General features: G+C 40.7%; 1 protein-coding gene across 2 annotated transcripts; it reads left to right on the top strand.

Moving 5' to 3' along the window:
* The first annotated feature begins 6,515 nt into the window (after positions 1 to 6,515).
* Positions 6,516 to 16,403, top strand: LOC134646982 (FYVE, RhoGEF and PH domain-containing protein 4-like). 2 transcript variants are annotated; one of them, XM_063501061.1, is made up of 16 exons: positions 6,516 to 6,711; positions 9,340 to 9,477; positions 9,605 to 10,169; positions 10,264 to 10,759; positions 10,960 to 11,105; positions 11,362 to 11,518; positions 11,599 to 11,737; positions 11,924 to 11,982; positions 12,081 to 12,224; positions 13,334 to 13,506; positions 13,634 to 13,664; positions 13,776 to 13,859; positions 14,002 to 14,127; positions 14,220 to 14,363; positions 14,468 to 14,608; positions 16,084 to 16,403. In XM_063501061.1, the coding sequence occupies exons 1-16, from the start codon at positions 6,591 to 6,593 to the stop codon at positions 16,381 to 16,383; spliced, it is 2,964 nt and encodes a 987-aa protein (XP_063357131.1). In that variant the 5' UTR covers positions 6,516 to 6,590; the 3' UTR covers positions 16,384 to 16,403. The 2 variants fall into 2 exon arrangements, with proteins under 2 accessions (XP_063357131.1, XP_063357132.1); XM_063501062.1 differs by having other exon boundaries at positions 10,282 to 10,759.
* The last annotated feature ends 23 nt before the right edge of the window (positions 16,404 to 16,426 follow it).

Genomic DNA, 16,426 nt, shown 5'->3' on the forward strand with positions numbered 1-16,426 from the left:
ACTGCTGCAAGCACTGCACCGGCCAGTGACAGGCTCTCTCTCTCTCTCTCTCTCTCTCTCTCTCTCTCGCTCTCTCTCTGTCTCTCTCCCACTTCTACACACCCAATAATTTGTAACACAAGATAATAGACCATAATTAACAAAAATAAAGATTTATATTATATTATATTATATTATATTATATTATATTATATTATATTATATTATATTATAGCTGAGTGTGCAGTTTAAATTTTTTATTTCATCGTCTCAAGGCTTTTTATATTGCAAAATAAAGAGTTTCCAGTTCCAGATCAGATGATCTCCTGTGACCAACCTGACCCTGGCAAAGGTAGGGAGGAAGAACTCTCATTTTACAGCCTGTGGTAGCACCATGCTCAGGGATGGGCAGCTATCAATCTTAACTGGTTTGATGATGACAGAAAAGAGTGTGGAAAGCAACAAACAGGACAAAACATAGACTATGGGAGAGAGAAGACCAAAGTTAAATGCATGGGGTCTAAAAACACAGGGGTGAGGGAGACGTGATCAGTCATTGTAGGAGCGGGGTGGTAGCTGCAGACTCTGCCTCCCTTTCTACTTTTAGACACTCTATGAAGCACAAGCTAGCCTGCAGTCTGTGAGAAATGTGTTCGGCTGGGTGGTTTTGATGATATGATGTGTTTGAAATGTCTGGGCCTGGTTATTCTGGGCTTTGTGTATGAAAAAACTGGGATTTAAATCTCAATTCTGGATGTAGCAGGGAGTAAACAAAGAGAGGATGATCTGTGAGGGATATGTTTGTAGCATTTTAGATCAAATGAAGGCTTTTCGCTAAGGAATAACAATAATCTGACTTGCAAGTAATAAATGCATTAACTAGTTTTTCATCATCACTCTTACACAGTCTCTTATACACTCTTCTACAGTATGTTCACAATTTTGACAATATTGCTCAAATGAAAGAAGGCAGGCCCACACGTAGCTGTAGATTAACAGATTAATTTATGTTGTCTGGCTTCATCTCCATAGCAGTGTAAATGTTTGATGTGTTTCTAAAAAGACTGCTTAAGTAATGCTGCTCTGTGAAACCTCAGCTGATATCTCTCTGATATTATGCTCACTTCTCTGTGTGTTGCTTCTATGTGTTATGCTCACTTCTCAAAGCTGCTAAAACCAGCTTCTCAAATGGCACCAAAGGAGAACTAGCTCTTTATGAGCCAGTTATTTTTGGTCATAACAACCTTGTAAATGATCATTGAGGAAACCTACTTAATGGTGCATTCACCACAAAAATCAGTGACAAACCTATTTTGCATATCACTGTTTTTACAGAACAGGTTGCTGAATGTAACACCATGAATTATCTGCTTTTGTCTAGCATATATCAGCCTATAGGCCTTCAAGGTTTATTGGGAAACACTTAAAAAGCAATGGCTTTGCTTCTTACTTCTTAAATCTTGTGTGGCCAATTATGTACGTGGTTACGCAAGTCCAGCAGCTTCCCTTCCACTGAAAATAATACCAGGGCCTTATGAGTTACACTGAGTCAGTTTAGAGCGACTGGAACGTGTTCCACCTTTACAAAGAAGACCAAACCTGAGTGGGCCATTAGTGGTGTAATGAGTAGCTCCCTGCACTCTGAATCCAATGATCTGAGTTCAAATTTCAGTGGAACCTCATAATAAGAAAAGAAACACAGGCTGTTTAGAAGCTGGAGTGTTTCTTGTGTAAGTAGATATTTAGAGTCTGTGCTGATTATAAAATGCTGTTGCTTAGAACTTTTGATTTCAACGCCTGTAACCCCATATCAAGCAGCTTGACATCTGTGCACTTGGTCTAAGACATACTAAAAAAGACTCTCAGCAAGGGACAAGAGCTTTGTGTTAAAAGTTCAATCACCAGCTCGCTACATGTAATTTCCACCTTTTCCATCACAAGTTTAGATGCATTTTTTGTCTGAATATTTTATAGTCTTATTAGCAACCTCTGACAAGAAGTATATTTTAAGGAGAAGAAGCATGTTTTGTCTAACGTGTGGATGCCTAGTCAGTTAGCTGATGATGCAGCTTCTTTTTTTAGGTACAGCAGTCGAATCTCTGATGACATCAGCCTGAAGAAAAGCTTTAAAAAGGGACATGTGAGATATGAATGTGATACTAGTGAATTTGACTGGATAAACTTTATTAGAACCAAGGCAAAATTATACAAGCTTGAACTGATGGTATTGCCATAAAATTCCTGAGCAGTTTCAAAGGTGTGCACGCTATAATCTCATGATATAATGTAATATAACTTCCTGTTTCCTCAACCTTTAACCAATAAATCCACTAGAGGGCAGGGAAAACCAGAGTGAAAGACCCTATTCACTGGCAGTTAAATTATCTTGGTTACATTCATTTGATTAACACTTGTTTTTGTTTGTTTCTTCATCTGGCAGTACAGTACAAATACAATCCTTATCAGAAGGATAACTTCGTAAGATTTATTAATAACAAATGAAAATAATGAATCATCACTGATTATTGTTGTTTACTGGGTATAACTGAAGAAGAACATTTACCCAAAGGGGGTTAAACAAGGCTTTGAGTATTACAGTATTTCCTGTGCTGCAGTTTAGTAGACACATGTGATGAATGTAGCTTTAAGACTCCTGATGATCTTCATCATCAGCTGTCTGTGATGATGATGCTGCAGCAAATGAGGAGGACATGGAAGACCACTCGTGAACAAAGAATGATAGTGACAACCCCGGGACAGATGAATGATAATAATAATAATAATAATAATAATAATAATAATAATAATAATAATAATAACAGAAAAACAGTGGAAAACAGTAACAGCACTAAAGAAAAACAAAAAATAGCAATATGCATGTATTAAGCATCTGTTGGTATTTACTGTTAAAGTAAGTTAATTATGTGTTTTGATCCTTGACACTGACTGTATATAAAAGATGGACCTGAATCCTGTGGCTGGATTTTTTTTAAAAACTGGACATGACAAGCGAGTGTTGGATCTGATCCTGACCTACTGAAGTCTCATATGGTAGTGATGTGTTAATCACGACGTTACTTTGAAGTTTGCCCTCCGTTTTATATCCAGAGGTGACCATCAATTACAAAGTAATCATCATGCTGTATACCAAACAATACAATACAACTTATCCACAAAGTGCTTGTTCTAGATCACAGATCTAGGCAGTAGAGGCCTGAATGCCATGTACTTCTTTACAATGAGATTTAATTAATCCTAATCCGTTAGGAGCTGCGCCCTGCTGGCTTTTGGAAAGAATTCAGGTTTATTGCACTGTAATGGCAGCGCTTTTCAGATCTAGAAACTAGAGTGTGTCTTTTATATATGCTCTATGTTCTTTAACAGCCATGTCTTCCACTCTGTCTACTGTTTACGCATGTTATTACCAGGCACAGAAATCTCAGCCCTCTTTCTGGGTGCTTGTTTCATTTCCTGCTGCTTCTGTCAAACTTCTGTTCTTTGTTGTCATTTCTGGATTAGTACTAGCTCTTGACGCTTCAGCTGTTGTGATCAAAAAGGCAAATTTATTTTCAATCCTAAAAGCTCTCTCAGGAGATCCGTAACTTTGTCATCATATCAGAGATAAAAAGCACTGAGAAATCAAGCGAGGTCCAAGATGGAGACAACACTGGCCTGTGTCCTATACTTGTGACCAAACTTGCTCTGGCCCCACTAAGTTAAAGTGTTTTATACTGGCATCTACTGAAAAGCATCAGCTTTCCTGACCTACAATGTCATGGGTCAAACGCGCAACTGGCAAAAAGTGTCACCCTCAGGAACGCCTCCATCGTCATTGCTGTCTCTCATACTGTTTACAGCACGTTTGGTGCTAAAGCACATCAGAGGTAAAACCAGATCATCAGGGCACAACATAAAAATTTTAAATAATGTAATTATCTTGATAACTGTGAAAGTTTAAATAAGTGTCCAAATCTATGACACTAGCACTATAATTACAGTGTAGCTGCAATATGTTAAAATGCATTAGAAAAGTGGGGGGGCGCAAGGTGGGCCCTATATGAATAAAAAAAAAAAGAATGGTTGGGCACTGCTAGCATAATGGACTGGTTTTTAACGGGGCTCCTACAAACACAAAGCAGAAGATGAAGCATCACCACATATGCTTCCAAACCAACTTCCTTCCAAACCAAAGACTAGAAAATATGATGAAGCATAACTTGCCTTTGGCTGCACAACGGTGGTGCCAAGGTAGGTATCCCGAATAGAACTGGGCTGTCCAAATTTATGTTTTTAAACCCATTTTTTGAAAAATGCAATGTTGAATATTCTTACACAGTAAAAAACAAACAAACAAAACAACTACACGTAAAATAATTACACCATAAAGATGGTTTGTTTTTCTGTAATTTAAAAGAGGTAGTACTTTTTTTTGTTGTTGCTACCTGTAATTTATTACAGTTTACTTTTATGTGTTTCATTGTTTACAAAAGGTTCGAGGTGTGATGAGATGGATTATTCTGCAGGGGGGCAGCACTGTCATGCCTATAGCCCCACATGGTCTTGATCTTAAAACACCATCTGTACCAATGTTATGGTGGGTGGTATGTCTGTGAAGGTTCTCAGTCATCCAGGCCATCGCAGTCTAAGGAGCCTGGAAAGAAAAGCATCTGGACTTCTTTAAGTTGCTTGAAGACGTCTCACCTCTCATCCGAGAAGCTTCTTCAGTTCGAGGGTCAAATGGTGGAGAGTCCCAGATTTAAGCCCTATTGGAGTGTCCCCGCAAAAGGGACATGGACTCCCTATTGATCCTCTACCTAATCACACGAGTCAAGGTGTGAAAACGGGTGTAGGTCACAATCAGCCAATGTTTCAGGTGAACCCACTGTGAAACCTAGCCCCACCTTATCATGTGATTTCCTGAGGTCAGATGGCCCAGGATGTAAGCGGGCGTTAAGACGTCTGGGAAGTATCTCAAAACTGGATTATAGATGGCAGACAGTTGGTGTAGTAAACCACCGCCTCTGTTCAAAGATGGTCGTTCACAGTGGACAAGCACAACATCCCAGTGCACTTCAGACCCAGCCACACACTCAGACAAAAACTGGTTCATCCCAAAGACTCCTAAACACAAAATTAACAGCGTTGTGTATGCTGTACAGCACAGCGAGGAATGCTCAGACCTTTACATTGGAGAAACCAAACAGCCACTTCATAAATGCTTGGCACAACATAGAAGAGCCACCTCGATGGGACAAGACTCAGCAGTCCATCTGCATCTAAAGGACAAAGGACACTAAAGGACACTCTTTCGAGGACGCCAATGTTCACATTTTGGACAGAGAAAACAGATGGTTTGAAAGAGGAGTGAAAGAAGCATCTATGTCTTCAAGCAACTTAAAGAAGTCGAGACACTTTTCTTTCCAAGCTCCTTAGACGACATTTAGTAGCCATTTTCTGTTAGCATTCTTTTGACATTATTAAACACAAAAATTACAGATACCATGTATGCCACTCTAATGCTCTCGTGGGTGTATTGGTAATACTTACAAACAAATATGTTGTAATCAATAAGCACTGTCATCGTGGTATCTTAAAATGCTGTTTCATCAGTCTTAAACGCACTGGCTTCCTCAAAATGCCTCGCCCATCTCACGGTCTCACTGGTCCAACATGCAGTAAAGCTGAAGGCGGCTTGATGTTAGTGCACTTTCATTTGAAACTGCTATCGCTACAAATGACTGCTTAAAATAACTTTGCCACTCTATGAGCTCATCTTGTGTTACATCATTTGGAGAGGGGCTTACTGCCACTTTATCCCCCCAGACTTCGCCTCAGTACTCATTGTAAAAAACATTTTTTGTGTGTGTTTAAGGCAGCGTGTCAGTAAACAGCTTCAAATGCAATCCAAGTTCTGGCTTATGACTATTTCCAGGCTCTGGGGAGGCCAGTCCATGACTGATAGTGTTCAATTGTGTGTTTTTCTATCCAGGTTTTTATTTTACTACATTGGCAGTGTGTTTGGGATCATTGTCATGTTGAAAAATGAAGCTGCTGTCAATCAGATGCTTTGTAGTATGGTATTGCATGGTCGATTAAAACCTGATGGTACATTTTTTTTGCATTTTTGCATTCATTTTCAATTCCATAAATTTTAACAAGACCCCCAATAGCACTGGGTGAAATGCAGCCCTCATCTATCTATCTATCTATCTATCTATCTATCTATCTATCTATCTATCTATCTATCTATAGATGACCAACCATATATATAGATGGCCAATGACCAAAGCAATATATGTATATAGCTTTGGTCATTGGCTGCTTGCTCAGTCATTTCCATTCAGTTCCGCGGTTCCATCCACAGTGGTGAAAGTGACTGCGCTCTCTGATTGGTCTGCGTCCTCCTCCAGTGGACTGGTTGTATGTCGCGTGCCGACTTCAATTAGAGGCGGGGCTTTATCAGCAGCTGGACGTGACGTTAGTGACGCTGATTAAACAGGTGAAGCAGAATCTTGTATTCGCTGGTATTTCGCGTTTGCTCTCCGATTAAGAGCTCGTAGACTTTTAAAGAGACAGTTGGCAGAATTTGAAAGCAGGGCTGCTCTGTCACCATGTTTGACCTGAAGAAGAGGAATAGTTTGACTCTGAGGGACAGCCGTGGGACGGAGGAGTTCAGACGAGTGGCGGTCAGACGGAAAGTCCAAGGTCCTGTGGGTGACTGTCAAACCTCAGGTAAAATACTTTCCACTTTGGAAGATGATTATTTTTCTCCTCAAGCGTTAATGTCGATTTTCTTTAATAAACACGTTGGTCTTATTTATGATGTTATTGGCTTCTAGGCTGCATCAAGTTTGGGTGTTAATTAAAAATAAATAAACAGATGAGAGTTTAGCTTTTGTGTTGATGCTAATAGTTTATCCTTTCAAGAGGCTGTAGCAACTGCAGTGAAAGCTGGTAGATATAAGGTAATATTCCCAATAAAATCATTCTGTATTATCCCGTTTCTATGTATAATTGCCAGTTTCACAGGTTCATAAGCTAATACTAGTGAACTCTAAATCATCAGTCCTGCAATAGAGACTGCATGCTATAAAGTTTGTAATGTTTAGCCTCCAGAGGCCATTGTTTGTGGTGCTGTAATTGTGCATATAATATTTATACTTTAAAGGGCTTTCTAATATTTTGTCTGCAAGTCGAAACGCTTAAGAGCAAAGAAAACGCATTAAAAATCAAAAGGCACAGCTAACACTGGCAGTTTGGGCTCTGTATGAGGGTGACCAGGGCAGCAGGGTAAGGGAATTGACCCTCCTTGTTATGCACGGATTACATCAGTTAATACTATTTTGGTTGCTTTGTAAATCCAGTCCCTTTGGCTTGCTCTCCGTGTGTGTATTTGAATTTTTTTTAGCCACATTTGGCACCTTAGCTTGTTGGATTACTGATGTGAAATCTCTTCCCCCTGATTCAGCCTGGACTTTGGCAGTTTGTGCTTTGAGACCACCATTTGTCAGTTCCACTCAAAAGCATCCACACAAAGTCTTACTGTTCCCTCACTGAGGCAGAATTATGTGCTTAGAAGTATGTTGGTGTCAATGGTACTGTCGCATGCAAGAGCAGCATCCATATTCTGAATGCAAATTATTCTTTAGGTTCTTATTTTAGAGTTGTAAAACTTTAGGAAGGCATTTTAATGATTTGGATACATAAAGGAAAGCTTTAGTCGGTTTCAAAGGAAATGCCCTCAATCTGCCAGCCCTTTAATAAGAACACAGCTTTTTGCATAGAGTAGTTTTTATTGCATGTTCAGAAATGGGAAGAAATGCAAAGATTTCCTTAAGATAACTTAAAACATTGCCTTTACTGTATGATGCAATTATGCTCGGCGCCATGCCCTATGCACGGCAGAATAACCCACTCTGGCTCTGTCTAAAGGTAAGAAAACCTAACAGTAGCTTCCAGCTGGTAGAGAAAGAAAATAACAAATTTCCCAAATTAGTTGCTGATTGTTATTAAGAATCGTATTGTTAAATGATCTACCTATATGCCCTTTAAAAACCTTACAGACACAGTTTGACTTTATGATAGTTTATTTAAAAAATAAAAAAAAAAGTCAGTGTGTTTCTTTGCAGTTCCTCTCAAGAGATGCATGTTGTCTTGTAGACGCTGATGTAACTAATAAAACTGTCAAAGGTTAGACTCTGTGATGAAATACCCAGAAGTAAGGAGAGGAAGTATTACATAGAGAATGTCGGCTTTAGCCCCTCCACATGACCATTCAATCCACCAAGGCGTGAGCTGGAAAGCTTTACACTCTCTAATAAGTAACTAATATTACTGCGTAGGTTTGGCTATAATGTGCAGGTAGGGAAACGATAAGTTACACAATTACAAGTAGTTGTTGTTGGGTAAGGATGTCAGTCAATACAGTTAGAGGTCAATGAAGCCATAAATACTGTTTTGTTTTTTGTTTGTTTGTTTTTTTAATGGGACTTTTGTGGCTTTTTTTGGGCGAGGATTCTTATTAGATCAAATATTACGACCAGTTTAACAATGAAAAATGCCTGTGGAGCATTTGGAAAGTAAAAGAATACTCCTTACTGTGTGTGCATGCATGAAAAGGGAGCTTTATTCAGTCACTGCAGAGAATTCAGAATTCAGGTACTTGAGTTTTTAATATTAACAAGATTGTTAATAACAATATCATTGTGGGAAAATCACCACCTGATTGAAAGCATGAAATGGACTAGCACACTTTTTTTTTTTTTTTTTTTTTTTTTTTTTTTACTAAAACCTTTAAGTACGTTAGTTAAGAATTGGAGGGGGCACCTAACATTTTCAGAAAATGAAAAAAAATATTTTTACTTAGAAATAAAAACAACTTTTCTTGATTTATAAAACTTTTAAAAAAAAGCTAAGAATATATGAATGACACTTGCACTCTTCTTCATAAATCAATGTTGTAAAAATAAAATTTTTAGCAGCTGAAGAAGAAATGCTTTAAAATCACCAGGAAAAATACATTTCCAGTGAACACATACATAAAAACATTTAACGAGATTAAAAAACAAAATCAGAGCTTTTAATAATGCAACCATAGTGGAAATTTTGGTAAAGGAAAATGACCTTGAATCATCCTTTTCATTTTAGAGATGTCTTATGTTGTTCCCCGAAAGCAAAAAGGAGGATCTGTGAGGCAGTCCTTCCTGGTCGTTGGCTGTAGCTGATACTAGGGAAAAGTTTAAATTGTGGCTCAGTGATTTTACAATGTTTAGTTTGTTTCCTGATTGTGTAACCAAATGACTACAATAACTACAACATACAGAAAGCATGTGTGGGTGTAGTAACAGTGTTTGTTTTCAGATGTGAGCAGTGGTGTGAGTGGTTCATACAACGGTGGCCATGCTCATGACAGAGTTTCTGGACCAGAACTGATCTCAATTGGTACAGAAAAAGATGATGAGAAAAGCCCAACGAAGAGATCACCTTTTAAACCCCAAGGTAAGTTTAAAATCCTGCAACCTGCATACACAACTTGCAATGTTGTTGCCTCACATGGCAAATTTGTTACTGTAGCTGTTCATTGTTCTGCAAAGATGCTCAGCAACCACAATGTCTGTCTTTGCAGTGCCTCCTAAACCAGATCACCTCCAGAGCCCTCCGAGGGTAGGACAAGATCAAGCCTACAGTCTCACTCCAGGAAAAGTGCCACCCCAGCAAAATAATGGAACAGAAGAGAACCAGAATAGATGCAATGGGGTTTCTATTTCCTGTGTAAGCCCACAGAATTGTTTAGACTCTCCAAGTAAAGAAGGGGGAAGTTATTTTCTGAATGGGGTTTTGGATCCACATATCAACCCTGCCAGACATGCTCAGGGGATTCCGAATCTTACAAGCAGGCCACTATCAGGATCTCCAAGCCCAGGCAAAAGAGGCATTCAGAGCTGTAGCCCTCTGAGAGAAGAAGGCCATAGCCCCGGTAAGCTGTCCCCAAGAAACTATAGACCTCTCACGGGAAAACTGCGTGCTTCGAGCCCTGTTCAAGGGAAGATGGGCAGCTACAGCCCTGCCAAGAGTTCTAAATCCTTGCTAGGACTGCACAGAATCTCAAGCGAGAAAATGGAAAGGCGGGAGAAGAGAGCAGGAAAGTCTCTGAGTGTGCCTGACCTGATTGTGTATTTGGATGAGAGCAGGTAGCTGTTCAGTTTGTGATATGTTCTTGTAGTGCGTGTTGCATAGCATGTGTAAAAGTCTTTTTTTTTTTTTTTTCTTTTTAATTGATTACAGAGTTTTTTTCCCCTCTAGGATTCCCTCAGATAAAGCTGAGCGCTCTCCACTCAAACTGCTGCACTCACCCAATTTTAATATACCTGCCATCACTGTCAAAACATCAGCTAAGCATAGACGCAGTCTTACCACAAATGAAGAGCATCTGTTAAACAGCGGCATAGAACATTTCCCAGGACAAATGAATGGCATTGTGCAGGAGAACAAACAGCCAGCAGCAAATGGGATGAGGCAAAATGACAAAATGGAAGAAGGCAAGATACCTACAGGGTATGGCTCCAAGTTTTGCTGCCAGTGGACAGTGGCAACCACAGAAGATGAGAAGATTCACAATGAGAGAGCTGAACAAAATGAGGAGGAGAAGCAGAAGCAAGAAGAGAGGGAAGGAGATGAGCCGAACAATAAAGAGAGCACAGAGCAGAAGTTGTTTAACATCGCTACTGAACTGCTGCAAACAGAGAAGGCCTATGTGACCCGCCTCCACCTGCTAGACCAGGTGAGTGTTTATGCTGTTGGCACTTCTAAAAGACAAATATGTGCACAATGCTTAAAAAGAGATTATTGAAATGAAACTGTTTAATCCTGTAGAATAATCATGTTATCACTGTTGTTCATAAGTGATGTTTACTTGCCGTGTAGAAGATTAATATCTATGAAACTAAATGTGATGTTGCATTTCTCTGCCTCCCACCTCAGGTTTTCTGTTCACGCCTAACAGAAGAAGCAGGTCGAGGCTCATTTCCTCCCGAGGTGATAAGAAATATCTTTGCGAACATTTCCTCAATCTACTCTTTCCACAGCCAGTTTCTGCTGCCTGACCTGGAGAACTGCATCAGACACTGGTGGGTCTTTCAGAGAGTTGGTACACTTCATAAACTTGCAACCCAAATACAAACCGCCTTATTGTTATTATTGCTATTTATACAGTTAACCTCGGAAGTTATAAAAGGATCGTATTTTCTAAAGCTGATAACCTTCATATTATCATAAAGCTAAATGCTTTTGCACTCTTGTCCAAATTATTGTTTCATTTTAAAGCCAATGTGAACCAACATAAAATAGCTCCCTACATTTGCCCTCTCATCTGCTTAAATGCAGGTGTGAGAGCCCAGGCCTGGGTAAGGTTCTTCTACAGCACGCACCCTTCCTGAGGATGTATGCTGACTATGTCAGAAACTTCGACCATGCAATGGAGCTGGTGAGGACCTGGACCGAACGCTCCTCTGCTTTCAGAAACATCATCCAGGACATACAGGTAAGAAATATTCTGCACGGTATACATCATCACAAATTCATATTCCTCTCTCATCACAAGGTTTTGTATGTCTGTTTTAGAGTCAGGGGATCTGTGGCAAACTCACCCTGCAGCACCACATGTTGGAGCCAATCCAGAGGGTTCCACGTTATGAGATGCTGCTGAAGGATTATCTGAAGAAACTGCCTGAAGATGACCCAGATTATGAGCTTACACAGAGCAAGTTATCTGTGTATTTATACCATTGACCTGTTCATTTTGTTATTGATGGTCTTGTCACACCATTAGTAATGGGTGTTTATGTCGAATTTTTGTGTTGCCTTCTTAATTACTATACATTCATCATCACTGCCCCCCCATTTTCCTGCCTACTGTGTGTAATGCCTCCTCCGTCTCCTCCAACAGAGTCCTTGCAGACCATTTCCATGGCAGCCACACACTCAAACAGTGCCATCCAAAAAGCCGTATGTAACATTACTGATACTGTTTAGCAATGTTGTAAGGTTTTCTGATGTTGTCTTGAACTGTTCCAGTATTTTATCTGTGTACGTTTCCTTAACAGGAGGGTCTGAAGCGACTCCTGGAGATCTACGAGATGGTTGGAGAGGAGGAAGTCGTGAATCCAACCAACGAGTTTCTCAGGGAAGGTCGTCTGCTCAAGCTTGCTGCCAGGAACACATCAGCCATGGAGAGACACCTGTTCCTGGTTGGTGTATATAGAAACACATGCACACTCTATCTGTGACTGATTTTTCTCTTACCTCTGTCGTAAAGTTAGTAATATAACTAGCTTAATCCCAAAAAGTTGATTCTGTTCATCTGGACGTTTTCAGTGGGAGAAACGTTTCGTCACTCATCCAAGTGACTTCTTCAGTCTCAGCTGACTGCAGGTTTCCCCAATCTTATAAACAGTACATTTGCATAATGACTGAAACCAGCCCACTGAAGGAACAATGAGCTGGGAGGTCAGTTCCTTCATCATGATTAGGAAAATTCTCATGGCCATGAGTATCATTCACAGAGAGTTGGGGAATGGCTGCAATCACAGCATTGTAAGATGGTGACAGATGTACCCTTAGACCCCTCTCCAGTTCAGAGATGGTCTTTCCATTTTCACTTGAATGGCCTTCTTGACTCCCGCTTAAACCAGCGTTCCTCCCTGTCCAGGATGTGTCCATCCTCATCATTGAAAAGTGTCCACTGGCCTGTAGCTGTGAATAGTCTGAAGAGTCCTGGCCTGATGAGGCCCTGAGTAAATGTGGTTATCCCAGTTGGACATTTGTCAAAGCTGAGAGGGCACCTAAAGAAAGCTCCAGCCGATCGAGGAGAAAAGGACAACTGCTCCCTAAGCTAAAACCCTTAGTGATCCCTCCACCCCAAGGAATCGGTCCTCCAACACAAACAGAGTAACATAGTGTACGCTGTTAAGTACCAGGAGGATTGCCAGGATTTATACATCGGGGAAACCAAACAACCTCTGGCGAAGCAGATGGCACAACACAGAAGAGCTACCTCATCAGGCCAGGACTCTGCAGTCTATTTACACCTACAGGCCAGTGGACACTCTTTCAATGATGAGGATGTACACATCCTGGACACTCATCACTTGGATGAGTGCCGAAACGTTTCTCCCATTGAAAATGCTACATCCAGATGAACAGAATGAACTTTTTGGGATTTCCTTACCTGGATGATTGAGCATGCATGAAGACATAACTTGCTTAAATTGATATCTTTATTTCACTCCAGCTGTCATCAGTCTAACACTAGTTCATTGCATAAACTGATTGATTGCTTGGTAACTTTTATCTACAGTTTAACAACTTCCTGCTGTGCTGCTCTCCAAAGTTCAGCCTAGTCGGGCAGCGTTTCACTGTGCGCTGCAGGATCGGGATGGATGGGATGCAGGTGCAGCAAACCACCAACGAGGATCATCCATACACCTTCCAAATATCTGGAAGGGAAAGGATCCTTGAGCTGCAGGCCAGGTGGATGTCATGATTGAAGCACATCAGTTCTTCTTTTTGTTTTTTGTTTTTTTTAAACTATTTACACAGATTATCTTGAACAGTTACACTTACTAATTGTAAATGCATTCAATTTTGTTTTTCCAAGCTCCAAACAAGATCGAGATGAATGGATAAAGGTATAATCAGATTTTATTTTTTAAATTGTCTTCTATTTTCTAGACATTAAATGATACATTGATTAGGGAAAAATGAGTTTTCTCATCTTCTAAAGCAAATTTTGTCTCCAGGTGATTCGTGAAGCCATTGATGTGTTTCAGAAGAAAAATGATACCTTCAGACTGGCTTCTAGGGAGCTTACTGTAGCAGAACCAGTAAGTTGTATCAATTCTAGGAATATGGAGTAAAGGAGGATTTTATTTTATTTTTTCCTCACTGTTTATTCATCCATTCTCCTCAGCTTATTTAATTCAAGGTTGCAGAGACTGTTGTTTTAAAAGAAAATGTGTTCCACAGACAGAGGAGCTTGGCAAACGAGCCCCTCGCTGGATTAGAGACAATGAGGTGACCCTGTGTATGTCCTGCATGGAGCCTTTTAACGCCCTTACCAGAAGAAGACATCACTGCCGTGCCTGTGGTTTTGTGGGTGACATGATAAACTGCAGCTTTGTATCGCACAGAACTGAACTTTATCTGAGAACAGCTCAGGCATGATGGTTTCTCTGTTTCTACAGGTGGTGTGTTGGAAGTGTTCAGACTACAAAGTGGCTTTAGAGTATGACGGGTACAAGTTGAACAAAGTGTGTAAACCTTGTTACGCCATCCTGACTGGCCCGAGAGGGGAGGGCTTGGATGGAAAAAAGAGAAGAATGCTGGAGGTGAGCCTTGTGTCGTTTGCAGTCGTTTCAACTATTTAAACTTTATGGGTTGTTTTAGATCAAAAAGGCCACCTAACAAATTTTGATCATTGTTTTCTCCACAGTCCAAAGCATCTCCAGGGCCTACTGACAGTGTAATGAGTGGTTTCCTGCAGTATGGGGACAACCCCCAGACCTGGCAGCGAGTGTGGTCCGTGCTCACCAGGGCTGAGCCTCCGGTTCTTTACCTGTACTCCGTTCCACAGGTAAAGTGCTCTGTGAAAAAGTCAGGAATAATAATGTTGAAGGGATTTTGCTTTTAAGTATAAGGGTAAAACTGTGTTTCTTTGGGACACTGGGATGTTATGTTGCAACACAGCAAATATGTCATACAGTCAAATGAAGACAAATACTTGAAATGCAGCTGGGACTGTAAAGATGGTATGGTACAAGCAGTGTTTGCCCCTCAGCTGTAATAGATTGATGGGGTGTTGCGGTCACCCTGCTGGGCAGGTGGGCAACACGGACACAAAGTTTGTGAATGCGATAACTGGAGAATGAAGTAATGTAGGACAAATTCATACCATAGGTGCATCTACTTGGGCAGGGGTGAGGATCTCCAGGCCTTCAGGGCCAGTGTTCTGCAGGTTTTAGATTTTACCCTGGGTCAACACACCTGAATCAAATGATTAGTTCATCACCAGGCCTCTGGAGAACCTCAAGACATGTTGAGGAAGTAATTTAGCCATTTAAATCAGCTGTGTTGGATCAAGGACACATCTAAAACCTGCAGGACACCGGCCCTTGAGGCCTGGAGTTCCACCACCCCTGCACTTGGGGGTTGAGGGGTATGACTGGCCACCACCAGTAGTTTTCTAAAAATATTTTGTGATGGGTAAAGGAAGAAAGGCAAACATGTAAAGTCTAAATAAAAATCTTTTTACAGACCTGTTTAGACAGTTGGAATATGTAAGTTCAAGTTTAAAAAGACTTGCACACCTGACCTGTTCCACAAGAGTTTATGTTCAGCCGTCATCTCACTAATTGTTTTTTTTCCTACCAAAGTATTAGGAGTGAAGCAAAGGGGAAAATGTTTTGTAAAATCTTTGTGCCGTGAATTTGTAACATAACCAAACACAGCGAGGCAGTGAAGCTACAGCAGCGCACGTTGAATTCATCCACATTTAGTACGTAACACAACTGAATGTTTGGATTTGCTGCCACATTCATCGAAGATTGAGACTGTGAAATGTACTGATTTATTTGGAGTTCCTCACAGTTGAACCTTTCAGAGATCTTATGTGCAGCTCTCGTGGGCACTGATTGTTGGATTCTTGTAGTTTTTTAGCAGCACTACAAGTGTGCAGAGGAGTAGTTGGATAATTGGTCAAACACTCCTTACTGTACAACAGAACAGACAAACATCCTTCGTGTCTGACTGGAGTGTTCTATTATTATTAAATCAGTGAAGGCAAAGAGAGCCTACCTATGCCAAACATGTTTTTGAATACATCCCTCCACAAGTCATTTGGTCTCCTGGTGCACGTGGTTTTCTTTCTCTTCTTACTGAATGTACTGCTGGTTGGTGTGCTGCCCCTCCCACAGGTGAAGGATGGTGTCATGTTATAAAAGGGTTCAGCCTCCAGTCTTTTATTGCAGCCCTGCTATGGGACTTGTCAATAAAAACAAAAAAAACAAACCCTTTTTGAATAATTGTTTGTTTTTGTCCCTACAATTCCAGGATTTAAAGCCCCTGTTCACTATACCTCTACTGGGCTGCAGCGTAGAGGCTTTCCCCCAGGCGTTTCAGGGTCAGTCCTGCTTCTGTCTGACCCAGTCCAAAACCAGCCACACTTTCACCTGCGATTCTCTGGACATCAAACGCAGCTGGCTGAGTGCTCTGAAAGTTGCTATGACAGGATGGCGTACAGCATGCTCACTGGCTGTTTGTGACAACAGCAGAGGAATCAGGTCTGGCATTAATGGGAGGCTCAGTGGTGAGAACTTTGTAGTCAGTGGCAACAAGGAACATCGCTCTTGAATGTTTGTAGTGTGTCACGTATGCAACAGCAGAACAAATGTCC

This window comes from Pelmatolapia mariae, linkage group LG17, assembly GCF_036321145.2.
Source record: "Pelmatolapia mariae isolate MD_Pm_ZW linkage group LG17, Pm_UMD_F_2, whole genome shotgun sequence".
In the NCBI taxonomy this organism is placed as follows: Eukaryota; Metazoa; Chordata; class Actinopteri; order Cichliformes; family Cichlidae; genus Pelmatolapia; species Pelmatolapia mariae.

Excerpts from the sequence above, each read along its gene's own strand:
- LOC134646982 (XM_063501061.1), top strand. The coding sequence starts at position 6,591 with ATGTTTGACCTGAAGAAGAGGAATAGTTTGACTCTGAGGGACAGCCGT. Across the intron at positions 10,170-10,263 it reads GTGTATTTGGATGAGAGCAG|AGTTTTTTTCCCCTCTAGGA; the intron begins GTAGCTGTTCAG and ends AATTGATTACAG. Across the intron at positions 14,128-14,219 it reads ACTGCCGTGCCTGTGGTTTT|GTGGTGTGTTGGAAGTGTTC; the intron begins GTGGGTGACATG and ends CTGTTTCTACAG.